Raw genomic sequence first — 15,144 nt, forward strand, 5'->3', positions numbered from 1 at the left:
AAATTGATATGACCAATAGCCAAATATATAGCTGTCTTGGTGTGGTTTACTAGCATAGTCTTATGCTTGAGCTCACTATTTGCAGGTATGGTAAGGCATGACAAGAGGTAATGTCTGTGAACTCAGACCTAAAAGCGTTTATTCTGCTCTAGTGTGACTGTTCTTAGGCCCATCTATTTCAGTACTGTCTGTTATTGAAGGAATTAAAGATGCCCCTTGAAGAAGGCATAAGAACACTAAAGCACAAATTCCTTCACATTATTCCTATCCTGATCTCTAGCAGTTAAATGTCACTTTAAGCCTTGAAACATGAGAGTTAGCATTTCCTCTGAGGTTAAGTATTGTATAATTTACATGGATACAAATGTCAGTTGCTAAAAAAGACGTGATTGCAGTTGGTTTGTCTGTATCTCATCATTTCAATGGATTTGGATTTAGAGCCATATATACATTACAGAACTTCTTTGTCTTGTGAAATGTATCTCCATGTAAGAGATGATATATAACAGAGGCTTTAAAGTTCCGCCATGGCTTTATCATAACTTAGGAGATGTTCAGATAGCCTCAAGAAGAAAATAAAGCAGTAAGTAAATATTGCCACTGAACAAGGAATTTTTAGTAGGGTTTGAAGTTCATTAGACCTGATAAGCAGACAATGTATTTGCTTTCAAGTATTTACTTTAAAGCAAATACATGCATGTATCTGTATATTTATGCTTTATTTCTTTTGAATAGTGTATCAGAACCACCGGAAGCCATGAGGAAATGGAAAACACAAACCTTTTTTTAGCTTTGATCTCATCATGGCAGGATACAGCTGGTAAGTAAGAAAGAGAAGTAAATACCCTGATATAATTATCCTGTATTTTGATTAATATTCATATTTTTGTTGGTTACTACAAAAATAAACCTTTCAAACCTTTACAATAATATATGCACATAAAAGTACATCAAGGGAATATTTGAAAAATTAACTGAAATAATTTTTGCATTATCACAAATGTAGAAGTTGTGCTTTAACATTAATTTTTTTAATAGAAACAGCATTTTTTCAAAGAACTGGCTACTCTAGAAGGGTGGAAATCCAGCATAAGTAAAGCTTGCATTTTTCAAGTTGATGGCAAACACAGATCATTTCAGAAAGGTTGCACGACTGATAACAGTGGTAAATTAATGATAGCGGGTATAGGGAAAACAAAGCATGGAAACCTGCTGAAAAACTTGGATGATTTGGAACATCTGGGCAGTAAGCAAGGAGTTCAAAATTGCTTTGGTAAACAAACAAAATGATGAAGTTACTGATGTGTGGTTACTGGTTGTCTTAGTGAGAGAGTTCGCCAGGCTGGAGTACTTGGTGTAGGAAGGGCAAGCAGTTAAAAATACTAGGCCTAAAACTGTTACTTAGAAACTGTAGGGATGTGGACCCTGCCACACGTGTATTTTGGAGAAAATTTTCATGTGGGAGTGGAAGAGAGAGTGAGAAGGAAGCAATGGCAATACCATGGTAAGGATCTCATAATATGACAGGTCTGGAGGGAAGGAAATCCTGAGCCTTTTTAGAAATTAAAGAATGAGACCAAATTATGATACTAACTACTGAGTTATATGTTGGAAAACAATACAGGAAGATGCATGCATAGCCCAGGTCTTGGAACAATGGTCCAAAAGGGAGTATGGGTCATTTACGTTAAATTTGATACTGATTATGTTACATTTAATTCACTTCTAAAAATTTAAGATTCTGAACGCGAGAGAGAATTTGAGTAAAAGGGATCATCACATAACATTGAGTGTGATTCTAAGGAAAAGGCCTGAATATGAAACATGAACTTAATTTTTTTAATCAGCTTTTTTCCTGAAGATTCTAGGGAAGAAAATTTAGCATAGATGGCAATTTTAAAAAGTGAAACTATGTTGAAGATGTGCTAGCAGACCATTCTCAGGAAGAAACGACCAGGAAGTCTGATAATTTCTGAGTTTCATCATGATACGGCAATGAAGACAAAAATATTCAAAGTGGAAATGAACACACTGATAAGAACAAACGTTTGCATTTAGTCTTCTAGTAAAAATAATGTCCATCTTAAGTAGTATTTAAAGCACCAAAGTCTATAGCTGCATTAAAAGTAGACAAATGACTAATGAAGGTCTACAACTACTCGAAGGGAGGTTGTAGTGAAGTGGGAGTCGGCCTCTTCTCCCAGGCAACTAGCGATAGGACAAGAGGACACAGCCTCAAGCTTCGCCAGGGGAGGTTCAGGTTGGACATTAGGAAGAATTTCTTTTCAGAAAGGGTCATTAGACATTGGAATGGGCTGCCCAGGGAGGTGGTGGAGTCACCATCTCTGGATGTGTTTAAGAAAAGACTGGACATGGCACTTAGTGCCATGGTCTAGTTGACAGGGTGGTGTCAGGGCAACGGTTGGACTCGATGATCGCTGAGGTCTCTTCCAACCTGGTTGATTCTGTGATTCTGTGAAGGATTGAATTCTTTAACAGGAAAGGTAAACAAATAGTTAATGATACAGAGAAACGTGTAATGTGATAAATAACAAAAAAAGACTAACTGTGATCAAAATTACAGTGAATTCCAATAATGTAAAACTATGGGTAGAATTGGGAAGGAAAAGTGAAACTATTTAGAAATGTTTTCTCTGCTGAGTCAGAAGGACACAATTCTGTTGGAGTTCTAAAGCAAATGGTTGAAGCACGTTCTGAAGTATTGGTAGTTTTCTTCAAGAATGCACAGAGGATGTGCATGCTTGCAGGGACCTGGAAAAAGAAAATACTGGGTAATTTAAAATGTCCTTTTTCTTTCTGTAGCTAGACTCTTACTGGGGGAGACACTGGAACAAACTGTAGGCATTCTGCTCACAATGTCTTTATTGGGAGGGGCAGGGGGAACAAAAACAGACAAAACTGCTCGACAGTGGTTTTAAAAAATTTGCTGTTTGAATATCCTGTCTTAGTGCTGGAGTTCTCAGAGTTGTGTCAATTGTACACACATTTTTCATCCTGTCCTTCATCTGTACACCTTGGTTGAAATGGTTTCTTGGTTGAAAGGAAACAGAATTGTAGTGCATCCTGTCTTTCTCCTCGTTAGGGAGAGAAGAAGGATTTGAGGTCTGAATGGTTATTGCTGAGCAAAAGTCTCAGCTTGAATGTTGGAAGTATGTGCATAATAATGGTAGCAACGTGTGCTTAAAACATTTCAACAAAACTTATTATTACAAGGTAACCTGCTTTTATTTCTATGCTAAAGTTTGGGTTATTAAGGGAAGAACACAGAATTTTATATGGGTGATATTTCAAGTCTCCAGTAGATGTCAGGATATAGTAAAAAAACAGTAGGCAAGCAAGACTATATGGTTATTAATGAACGCCATGCTTCAATTCCTCTTTTCTTTCAAAGGTAACTCCTTGCTGCAGAGATCATGTGCATCAAATGGGTTCTGGTGTACTGTACTGGCAAAACTCTGCATAGTTTAGATTTATATTTTTCCTCCATCTTGATCTTTATCTTGAATTTTCTGTGACATGCTAGTGCCTTACTTTTCAGGTCTTATTTATTTATTTGAATGCCCTGATTGCATTCCAATTCAGTATCAACCAGGGCAGCTATTAATATATTTTGCTTTGCAGAGCTTGAATTTGATAAAGATCTTTATAAAATAGGGGAGCTGTTTAATTATAGCTTTTAATGTGGCTGTGAAAGCAAACACAAGTTCTGGGTACAAAATCATTAATAACTTATGTGTCCCAGCCTCTCAGGCACAAAAAACCTCTGACACACTCATGGCAGAAATATAAATTAGGAGTTAATTAAACGGCCTTAAATTCGTTCTGCCGTGCTCTGTGTATCAAAAACATACTTTCAATGGAGTCCACTAAACTTCATTATTACAAGATGTTGGTTGTTTTTTTCATTACAAAAAACACATTTTTCGTATGTGATCTATATTGTTCTTTGCAATAGAGGCCCTTTTCTGTAAGTGCTAAGTGTATAGACTGCAAGTCAGAGCATTAACTTATATGTCCGGTTGATATATGTCAATGCCATGACTGAATTTTTTTTCTTCGAGTAACTGAAACAACTCTTGCAGGCTAGGATGTTTGAACACTTTTTTCTAGACTATACCCTTGACCTAAGCCACTTGGAAGTCTAATAATTCATATACAGACAGACACCAGCTGTGAAAACCTGGATACTTTATTCTCATTCAGAGTTCTAGATGACTTGCCACATGGTGTCTGCAGAGGCTTTTGAATGTTACAGCCTTGGGCTGTATCTTCTAGAATGTAATTATTTGTCCTGTATGGGCAGTAGTTGTTAAAAACAAAAACACAGCCATATGAAACAGCATAATTATTCATGAGACACACCTTACACTTTTCCCCCTTCTTTATTTCTTGAGAAGTATGGTGGTTATGCAATTTATCCAAGTAAATTTCTTTAACTTTCACGTGTGAGAGATCTTATAGTATGATACAGATGAAACTAATCTTCTTTAAATACGTTTCAATTAAATTTTACTGAAAAAATTCCTTGCAGATCCCTCCCATGCTAAAGAAGGTGAAATATGTACTTCAGTATTTCACACACAAATTAATCCAGAAGATTATGATTGCCATAAAACCCAACATAATCAGGGTAAGCTTTATTAATTGTATAGTTTGTATTGCTAGATATGGCAAAACAACATGTACAATAGGTGGGTAATGAAGACTTGGCCTTTGTGTCTAGGCCAATGAAATCAGAAAAAGCAAGGTTGCTTAGTGGAATGGCGACAGATCTTTTTTTTTTTTTTTACAAATAATAAAGGAGAATAATTTTGTTTGTGACTTATCTAAAACATTTTATTCAACATGCTAAGAAAATTTTTACTTTTAGGTTTATAAAACCTCTTTTCTTTCACTGCAAAATAATGAGGTGTGTAACGTTCATTGTAATAGGTATCATTAGTTCTTCATGGAAATTCTTTAAAAACTTGTCTTTGCTGTTATTCTAAGGTACTGTAACTTTCATTAATAGGCTTATATTCAAGACGCCGTCTAAAAATGAAGAGTGGTGCTGTATACAGTTTCAACTGTTCTGTAATTTTTTTTGTTTTCAGGAGAAATTGTATGGGTGTTGTGACAAACTTGAATCTTCAGACAACTCATTTTATATTTTGTGTTGATTATTGTAAAGGCTGCATTGCTTTTATGGATTAAGTACTTTCTGGCAAAAATCGAACATCTGTGCTGATTCTTTTAGACATCACTTGTTTATGTACACTGTATAGAGGTTTCAAATGCTGGTAGTAGTGTAGTGTGTTCAACACTTCAAAATAAATGGGGTTGTGCTTTTGTGCCTCTGTTCTTTCCCTATTTGAAATTCAAATTTGTATGGTTGAATAACTTCTCACATGTGTGGTGACATAAGAAGCATAGCTTCAGCTGCTGTTGCTATCAGCTGCAATTGTTTATTTCTTTGTCATCTACCATTCTATGTAAACAGAAGGAATCTATCTTCCTGTTGACTGGCTAAGATGGCAAGGACATAACAAACGGGTGTTCCTCAAGGTTGAATCATTGATGGCAGCAGAATGTCTGCACACTTTTTAGAATGTGACTGCATGCTTTAATTTTTAAACCTGGACTTCAGCTCCGTTATCATTTTATCACTTGTCTTTGTCCACCAATATGTGACCTTAACTTTGTGTTATTAAATGTTTCTTCACACTGGGTTGGAACAGGGCTGTATTTTTGATTTGTCTGTCTTTCTACTATGTGTCTTCATTCCTCCCTTAAAATGAAGCTTGACCCTCAGCTTCTACCTTCACAATTCCTGAGTTGTGCTGCAGTGTCCTTGAATAGCAATGGCAGGTTTCATTACCAGTATTCAGGACGGCAGTGACTTCTGAAACTCCCAGTACAGGCATGGTTGGGAGTTGCTGTTGCTTGCACTGTTTTGAGATGTTCTGTGTTCTCCTAGTTTGGGAACACATGAAACAGAGATCACTTACTACCTAAGAGCAATAAATTACTTAAATGACTCTTACTGTTTATACTGGAGGCTTTTGATATGGTTTCTGAAGAGCTAAGACTTACTGTTTTGGTTGCTTTTGGATTTCTGTGTAACAGTTGTCATAAAGGCAGACCCTGAACAAGAGGAGCTTAACTTGTGAACAAGGATGTATGTATTAGTTTTAAAATATTACTTTATCAGTCTCATCAAGATTTGTACCAAATCTTTGAAATTTGTACCAAATCTCCCAAAACTTGTATGCAAAATTTATTGAGCTACAGTCTCTCTTTTACTTACCCATGGCAATCTTCAGTGTATTCTTTGTCCCAGTGATCCATATCTGTCCTTTCTTTACTTGAATGTTCTGAGATGTTCTATATGATAGCTCCCTCTCAAAAATGCTTATTCTACAGCTAGAGAAATATGTAGCTTAAAAGTAATGTTTTATATATGTTGCATGTTATGTTGGTGTTTGGTGTGTTTTGCTCATTTCAGGATACAATTTGTTATGTTTATATTGATTGGGAGATTCTTACATGATCCAGTTCCTTGATAGATTCAAGATGTTACCTGGCAATGTTAAAGATAGTTTGGGATGCTTTCAGTAAACAGTTGTGCATTTGAACTGTGACAGGGTTTTCCTGGTCAGATCCAACACCTCAGACCTTTAAGATTTACTTGCAATTTGAGAGTAAGTGTGACTGGTGAGAATGTTGCAGGTTTTTTTTGTCCATAGTGTGTAAAAAAGGATGCATGGAATTTATTTCATATCTTTGGGAGTTTGCTTTCAATCTACTCACTCTGAAAAAGAGTTACTTCCATGTAAACTTCCATGGCCTATCTTCTATTATCTAACATGTTAAACTGCTTTTTTTTTTTTTGTAGGCAAATAGCCTACTCATTTTTCAAATCTCTACATTCCAGAAAAGCAGAAAGTACCATGCCTACTTTAGTAGTTTTTGAGACTTAGAAGTTGGTTGTATTTGCTTAGACTTATTTAATGTGATAAATGTTTGCTTTCTTAAAGGAATTGCTGTATTAGAACTGGTAAAAGTATCTGAAAAACAGAATATGTGCCCATTTTTGTATGATGGATAACATCATACATCATTAAAAAAAAAAAGTGTGATGTTGTCAGAGTATCATGTGGCTGTTTAATAGCTTTACAGCTCTAGGATGAGTTTTATTTTTAAACAAAATTTGTTTTATAAGCTGTGTTATGATAATATCAACTATATCATCTGTTCTTCAGCTGTTTTATTTAAAAAAATGTACTTGATATGTCTCCAAATAGTTCTGTGGTTTTCAAAAAAATTATTGTCTGGTTTTATACTGATGATAAAACTGAAACAATGATAGGGTTTGAAGGAATGCTGTGGCTTTTCAAGCCACCACATTTAACATTTTTGAGGTCAGAAATCCAGAAGTATTTTAGCATTTGCAACATTGAATGATCTCATATAATAAAAGCTTAAAAATGAGATTAGATTTTGACAATAGTTATGCTTTAAATATAGCAATATAATTTATATAAATAATGAAAACAGCATATCAAAAGTTTGACTATTCACTTTATATGTTTGGTAAAGATTTAAATGCCATTGCTGTTATTACAGCTCTCGTTGAATCACAAAAGGAATGACAGTAACTTCGCAAATTTTCTTCCTCTAACTTCAGATTATCCAAGTCAATTAGAAACAAATGAATCTCTTGATCAAGCAGAAAAAACGTATAGCAAAAGTAAAAACATTCAGGATTTCATTAAAAAGAACATTGAGGTAAGCATTAAAGCATAAAATCATTAACACTTTTAAAATATTAACTAAAAATAGTATATAAGTACTTCTGGAGACAGTTGGGGTTTTTATCAGGGACACTAAAAGCTACTTAGGCATAAATGAAAAAAATCTTGTTAAAAATTTATGGCAGAATACTGTATAAGATAGCTCTCATCTTGGATGCTCATATTGGTGGGGATAATACTGCTTCTATGTATTTGCTAAAGACTACTGGAAGCTCAGTTGTTCTGTTTGTGCCTGGACATAGCTTGTTTTGAGGGCAAATATTTCCTAAGTCTTTCTTTAAATGTATTTACTGTTAAGTTAAAAGGAAGATGTTTTATGCATAGATAAGGAGTAGGTATGCAGGTTGTTCATTTATAACCTGCATGGGACCCTTATTTACAGAAGACTTATTTCTGTCAGAAAATAGATGCATTGATTTTCATCCTTTTTTTTTCTGTGAAGACCTAGTAGCTATAATGATTTTTCATCCAATGAAAAATATCTGCCCCCCTGCTATGTCAAAGACTGTTATAAGATTATCAATTTATTATATGTAGGCTGCTAGATTTTTCTGTTAGATTGATAATTTGTATTATGGCAATAAGCAAGATTTGGATGTTAACTTCACAGAGTTCAAAAACTTGGTTTTGGTGCTGTTTGAGCTAATGGAGTTCTAAAGTTTGTCTCTTTGTTTTCTTTTCATAAATATTTCAGCTAGCAAAGGATTCAGGAAACCAGATTGTCATGCTTGAAGGAGAAAGGAAAAGGCTAATTGAACTATTGAAAGATACAGAAGATGGAATTGAATTGCAAGGTCTTGAGGTATGGCCATTTTAATTTGTACTGTACTGTTGTATTTAGCTTATTTTTATGGTAAATCTAAATTTTATTTGGTTCAGTCCTACCATGAAGTAACCTGAGATATGAGAGAAAAGCTGGACAAATCCAATTGGCTTTGTCTCCAAAAATGAATTTTCATTGGCTTCTTTGTTCGTTTTACTAACACTTGGGCATGCCTGGCCTCAGAAAAACAGCAGAACTTAAAGGAAAATTTAGACACGGGTAGAAGGAACCATAGAAGCACACTCAGAGAAGAAGATGACCTATTTTCTCTGCATAAAATGTGAAGTTGTGGCCTATCAATCTGAGTGGCTAGTGCTGTAATCTTTGGTGGAAGGGCTAGCAGCTACTTAAAAAAAGCCTCCAGGACTCTTTTGAGGACATGAACTTCAGAATGCAGCAATTGGGGAAATATACATTGGTGAAGCTTATGTGTCCATTTAGAAAGATAACGTGACATCTTTGTGTGGTTTCCAACTCACTGTTTCTTAAAAGTATACAGAGGAGCCGAAGTCTGCTGCAGTGTTAGACATTTATGCTTTAACATAATATTGTTAAAGAGTGTGCAGTCTGCATACTGCAGTGGATAGCAAGAGCTGAAGTAGATAGAAATACCTTTCCTCACGGAGAGTAAAAAAGTGTATTTGATTGTCCCACCAATCACTGCTTCCAGGAGAGTCTGTGCCACAAAATGATTCCCAGTAATGTGAAGACATCAAATAGTCTTTTGATCTCCTAGTTACCAGGACATGACCTTTATTTCTTACTGCTTTGGGGGGAATGTCACAGTGAAGAAGTTCTCGGGGGCTCTGTTGTTTTACAGAAGTAATCATAAGGCTGCTAGGATGGGGAGATAAAATTTGGTTTGAAAAATGATTCATACTAGAAACTTACAGTACTTTTCAACTATATATGGTATTAAACATGCTAAAGATATGTGTTTCCATAGAATGAACATCCTCAAACTATGTAAACTTGATATAACGCTTCAAGAAACCTGCATTTTAATAAATAAGAACAAATATTGGAGAAAATGCTTGCTTTGTGTAAAGAAATTAGGTGACCTTTCTAATTTGTTTTACATTAAAATGTACATTATGTTAAATCCATAGTAATGTTATGATCTTTTTCAGATTTGAAAGTATACGCTGACACAGTACCTAAGAAAGATGTGAACTTTATGTAGAGTGAGCAAAATATATCCACGGTCCAGCTTCTGTTTAATTTATACAGCTAAAAATGATCTGGAGTAAATTATTTTTCAGTAGGTTAGATAACAACTTAGATGTGAGAGAAAGAAACAAAAGCAAATGCAATTTATTTTTTTTTTTAATTCTCTCTTCCCATATTTTACTTTGAGTTATTTTCTAATAAGGTGGTGAAGACATGCAGGAGGTGATGCTCTTCATTACTCGTTTCTAAAATGTGTCTAAAATCCATATATATATATTACTGTTTCAGGATATGGGGTAAGGAGGTGAGCTCCGGATTTTATTAATCTGAATCCGAACTGGTTATGGAAACAGAGAACTAACCTACCCATGGTTTGTGACATTAAACAAATCTGTAATTTACCCAGCTTCAGTGTGATTTCCAGGTTGAATCTAATTTGGTCCGTGGTCCAAAACTTTTCTCTTTACTCTAGGGAAACTAGTAAATATACACTATCCTTTGGCATTTTCAGAGCTTTGTGGGGCAAATATAAGAGGAGGAGTCTGTATCAGTCAGGAAAACCTGATGGACAAATGGATAAGATTATATAAATGTGCAGTATTTTAACGCTAACTGTTCTTTCACCATTAGTAAGCTAAAGTAGAAGCACAGAAAACATGACCTTTGCTGATCATTGGTATTCAAAGGTTTAAAAGTATCAGCCACACTCAGTGCTTGTATTCATGAGATTAAAAAACTTGGAATTCTGTAAAATTGCACCAGTCTTCCTGTAGACCTGACATTTGTTCCCTCGCTTTACATAGGAAGCTTATTTAATTTTTTTGGACATGAACACCAAGCTTGCAGATTGACTTATTTATTCATGTAAAATACTCATCAGTTAATGACATCGCACAGAGATGTTTGACTTAGCTGACATAGTTTAGCATTAAAAAAATTGCAGTGGAAGGCTCTACTGTTGATCTGCTGGTTAGGAGAGTTGATTTTTATTGTGCCTTTAATTTGTTGCATATTAGAAGAACGAAGCTAAAGCTTACTGGATCATTATGTAATTGATCTTTTGTCTGTGCATTTAGGAAAAGATTCAAGGTATTCTATTAGATGTGCTTGCAACAGATCTGGCATTATAATCCCATGTAAGGGTGACAAAATGTTCAGCTGAAACAGTATTTCATCCAGCCCTTGAATAGAAGAAACTAGATCATCTAGTTCCAATCCCCCTGCCACGGGCAGGGACACCTTTCCCCTAGACCAGGTTGCTCAAAGCCCCATCCAGCCTGGCCTTAAACACTGCCAGGGAGAGGGACATCCACAACTTCTCTGGGCAACCTGTTCCAGTGTCTCACCACCCTCACAGTAAAGAATTTCTTCCTAATATCTAATCTAAATCTACCCTCTTTCAGTTTAAAACCATTCCCCCTTGTCCTATCACTACATGCTCTTGTAAAAGGTCCCTCTCCTGCTTTCCTGTAGGCCCCCTTCAGCTACTGAAAGGCTGCTAGAAGGTCTCCCCGGAGCCTTCTCTTCTTCAGGCTGAACAGCCCAACTCTCTCAGCCTCTCTTCATAGGAGAGGTGCTCCAGCCCTCTGATCATCTTCATGGCCCTCCTCTGGACTCGTTCCAACAGCTCCATGTCCTTCTTCTGTTGGGGGCCCCAGAGCTGAACGCAGTACTCCAGGTGGGGTCTCACAAGAGCAGAGCAGAGTAGAGGGGCAGAATCACCTCCCTCAACCTGCTGGCCACGCTGCTTTTGATGCAGCCCAGGATGTGGTTGGCTTTCTGGGCTGCAAGCGCACATTGCCGGCTCATGTTGAGCTTCTCATCAACCAACACCCAAAAGTCCTGTTCCTCAGGGCTGCTCTTAATCCATTCTCCACCCAGCCTGTATTTGTGCTTGGGATTGCCCCGACCCACATGCAGGGCCTTGCACTTGGCCTTGTTGAACTTCATGTAGTTCGCACAGGCCCAGCTCTCAAGCCTGTCAAGGTCCCTCTGGATGGCATCCCTTCCCTCCAGTGTGTAGACCACACTGCACAGCTTGGTGTCGTTGACAAACTTTCTGAGGGTGCACTGAGTTCCACTGTCCATGTCACCGACAAAGATGTTAAACAGGACCGGTCCCAATACTGACCCCTGAGGAACGCCACTCGTCACTGGTGTCCACTTGGACATCAAGCCGTTGACCGTAACTCTTTGAGTGCGACCATCCAGCCAATTCCTTATCCACCGAGTGGTCCATTGTCAAGTCCATGTCTCTCCAATTTAGAGACAAGGATGTCGTGTGGGACAGTGTCAAATGCTTTGCACAAGTCCAGGCAGATGACATCAGTCGCTCTTCCCTTATTTAAAGATGTGAAGATATTTTAAACAGCCTTTGATGTTAGTGAACATTATAGCTTTCTGACCTAGAGAATCGTGACTTTTTTAGGATTTATTATTTTATTGATTGCAAAAGTCTTCTCTCACAATATGTAGTTACTGGGTTTTCTTTTTCTTTAAGCTAGTGTCCTTCACAAAATTTAGAGGCATTTATGCAGAAGACCTAATGCAAATTCTGACTAGCAATGTGTATCTTTTTTTGCACCAATTCTCAAGACATCAAGGCAATGGAAAAGTACGACATTTATCCAAATTTGTATTTTGCACATGTCACTATCATGTGGGCATTTATCTATAGAGATTTTACTATTTATATCAAATATTTAATGGGTCACTACGCAGGACATGTGTTGCTCTGTGTTCTTGATAAAATGGACAAGAATGGAAATGGTATTTTGTGGGTTAGTCTAGTCTGTACTAGATCATCTTTTTAAAGAAAACAGCTCCTAAATCTACTGCCAAAGTAGAATAAAAGAAAGTGTAATACTTAGTTACTTAAACCTGTCTAGTCTAGAGATGGATTATTCTTCTTCCATGTTTGCATTATATTATGGGTGAGGTGTTTTCCTGTGGCTGCTTTATAACAACGATCATGAGGAAATTATCAGCTCATGAATAACCTAGACTGCTTCAAGCTAGCCCAGGTAGCTGTCTACCTGATGGCCCCTTTCATCTTATCTTATTCTGACTTTTAAAAAGCTGATGGCCACATCAGCTAAAGTGATGTTTTGGAGGTTATCAATCAAGGCAGAGCTGGCTATGCCGTATGAATTACAGGCAAGTGTAGGGTCCTGCACCTAGGGAGGAATAACCCCATGTACCAGTACAGGCTGGGGGTTGACCTGCTGGAAAGCAGCTCTGCAGAGAAAGACCTGGGAGTCCTGGTAGACAAGAAGTTCACCATGCCGGCGATGTGCCATTGTGGCCAAGAAGGCCACTGGAGTCCTGGGGTGCATTAGTGTCACGATTTAAAGCTGGGCCGGCTATTAAACCTGTGGCAGATACTCTCTGTTAACCCTTCCCTCCTCCCCCGAAGGGAAAGGGAAAAGGGAGAGAGACTTACGGGTTGGAAAGTTAAAACAGTTTTAATAAACTATAATAATGAAAAAGAGTATAATAATAATAATAGAAATAATTAAATGTATACAAATATATACAAAACCAAGATCGAGCTCCCCCGATGTTGGCCACATCACCACCAGCACTGCAGGGCAGGCCCCGGGAAGGCCCAGGCTGGGCCCTGTGATGGACAGGAACTGGATTCGGGAATGCACGGATCGGGATCGGGGGCAGCAGGAAAACAGACAGAGTCCTCTTCGGACACCGGCCATAGCAGAAAGAGAGTGAGACCGTCGTGATCCCCCTGCTTTATACTGAGAATGACGTGTATGGGATGGAAACCTTCACTGGTCAATTTTGGGTCACCTGCCCTGTCCGCTCCTCCCTGCAGGTGCAACACCCCTTCTGCTCTTCACTCATAAGCAGTGAGGAATTTAGCAGTGACCTTGGTTTCTCTAGGAATAAGTACAGCAAGAGCCTTTCTGCATAAAATCCCTACTGGTGCCTCAGTGATAACTACAATCTTCGAGCATTATCAGTCCTAGAAGCAGACACTGTCTGCAAAACATGCAGTTAGTTTCAGAAAGTGCAGTTACTTAGAAGAGACTTAGCTGAAAGTAAAAATCACTGAAAGGAAAATTGGCCTGGTTTAGGCCAAACCAGGACAATTAGGAAGAGTGTGGCCAGCAGGTTGAGGGAGGTTATCCTCCCCCTCTGCACTGCCCTGGTGAGGCCACACCTGGAGTACTGTGTCCAATTCTGGGCCCCCCAGTTCAAGAAAGATAAGGAACTACTGGAGAGAGTCTAGCGGAGGGCTACAAAGATGATTAGAGGACTGGAGCATGTCTCTTAAGAGGAGAGGCTGAGGGAGCTGGGTCTCTTTAGCCTGGAGAAGAGAAGACTAAGGGGGGATCTTATCAATACTTTCAAATCATCTTTGCTAAGTCGTGGGGAACGGGAGAGGTGCCTGAGGACTGGAGGAAAGCAAATGTCATAAGAGGATCATTAGAGGCAGTCAGCATGGCTTCGCCAAGGGGAAGTCATGCTTAACCAACCTGATAGCCTTTTATGAGGACATAACCCGGTGGATAGATGATGGTAAAGCTGTGGATGTGGTCTATCTTGATTTCAGTAAAGCGTTTGACACAGTCTCCCACAGCATCCTTGCAGCTAAACTGAGGAAGTGTGGTCTGGATGATCGGGTATTGAGGTGGATTGTGAACTGGCTGAAGGAAAGAAGCCAGAGAGTGGTGGTCAATGGGACAGAGTCTAGTTGGAGGCCTGTATCTAGTGGAGTCCCTCAAGGGTCAGTACTGGGACCAGTACTATTCAATATATTCATTGATGACTTGGATGAGGGAATAGAGTGCACTGTCAGCAGGTTCGCTGATGACACAAAACTGGGAGGAGTGGCTGACACACCGGAAGGCTGCGCAGCCATTCAGAGAGACCTGGACAGGCTGGAGAGTTGGGCGGGGAGAAATTTAATGAAATATAACAAGGGCAAGTGTAGAGTCCTGCATCTGGGCAAGAACAACCCCATGTATGAGTACAAGTTGGGGACAGACCTGTTGGAGAGCAGTGTAGCGGAAAGGGACCTGGGGGTCCTAGTGGGACAGCAGGATGACCATGAGCCAGCAATGTGCCCTTGTGGCCAAGAAGGCCAATGGCATCCTGGGGTGTATTAGAAGGGGTGTGGTTAGCAGGTCGAGAGAGGTTCTCCTCCCCCTCTACTCTGCGCTGGTGAGGCTGCATCTGCAATATTATGTCCAGTTCTGGGCCCCTCAGTTCAAGAAGGACAGGGAACTGCTAGAGAGAGTCCAGCGCAGAGCCACGAAGATGATTAAGGGGGTGGAACATCTCCCTTATGAGGAGAGGCTGAGGGAGCTGGGTCTCTTT

At 38.6% G+C, this 15,144-nt stretch overlaps 1 protein-coding gene across 1 annotated transcript in view; it reads left to right on the top strand.

Moving 5' to 3' along the window:
* The window catches only part of FSIP1 (fibrous sheath interacting protein 1), a 97,039-nt gene that overhangs the window by 5,715 nt on the left and 76,180 nt on the right, over positions 1 to 15,144 (top strand). Inside the window, 4 exon segments of the mRNA XM_068399790.1 lie at positions 736 to 820; positions 4,553 to 4,651; positions 7,688 to 7,788; positions 8,509 to 8,616. Coding sequence (XP_068255891.1) covers positions 736 to 820; positions 4,553 to 4,651; positions 7,688 to 7,788; positions 8,509 to 8,616 — 393 coding nt within the window.

This window comes from Nyctibius grandis, chromosome 4, assembly GCF_013368605.1.
Source record: "Nyctibius grandis isolate bNycGra1 chromosome 4, bNycGra1.pri, whole genome shotgun sequence".
Lineage (NCBI taxonomy): Eukaryota > Metazoa > Chordata > Aves > Nyctibiiformes > Nyctibiidae > Nyctibius > Nyctibius grandis.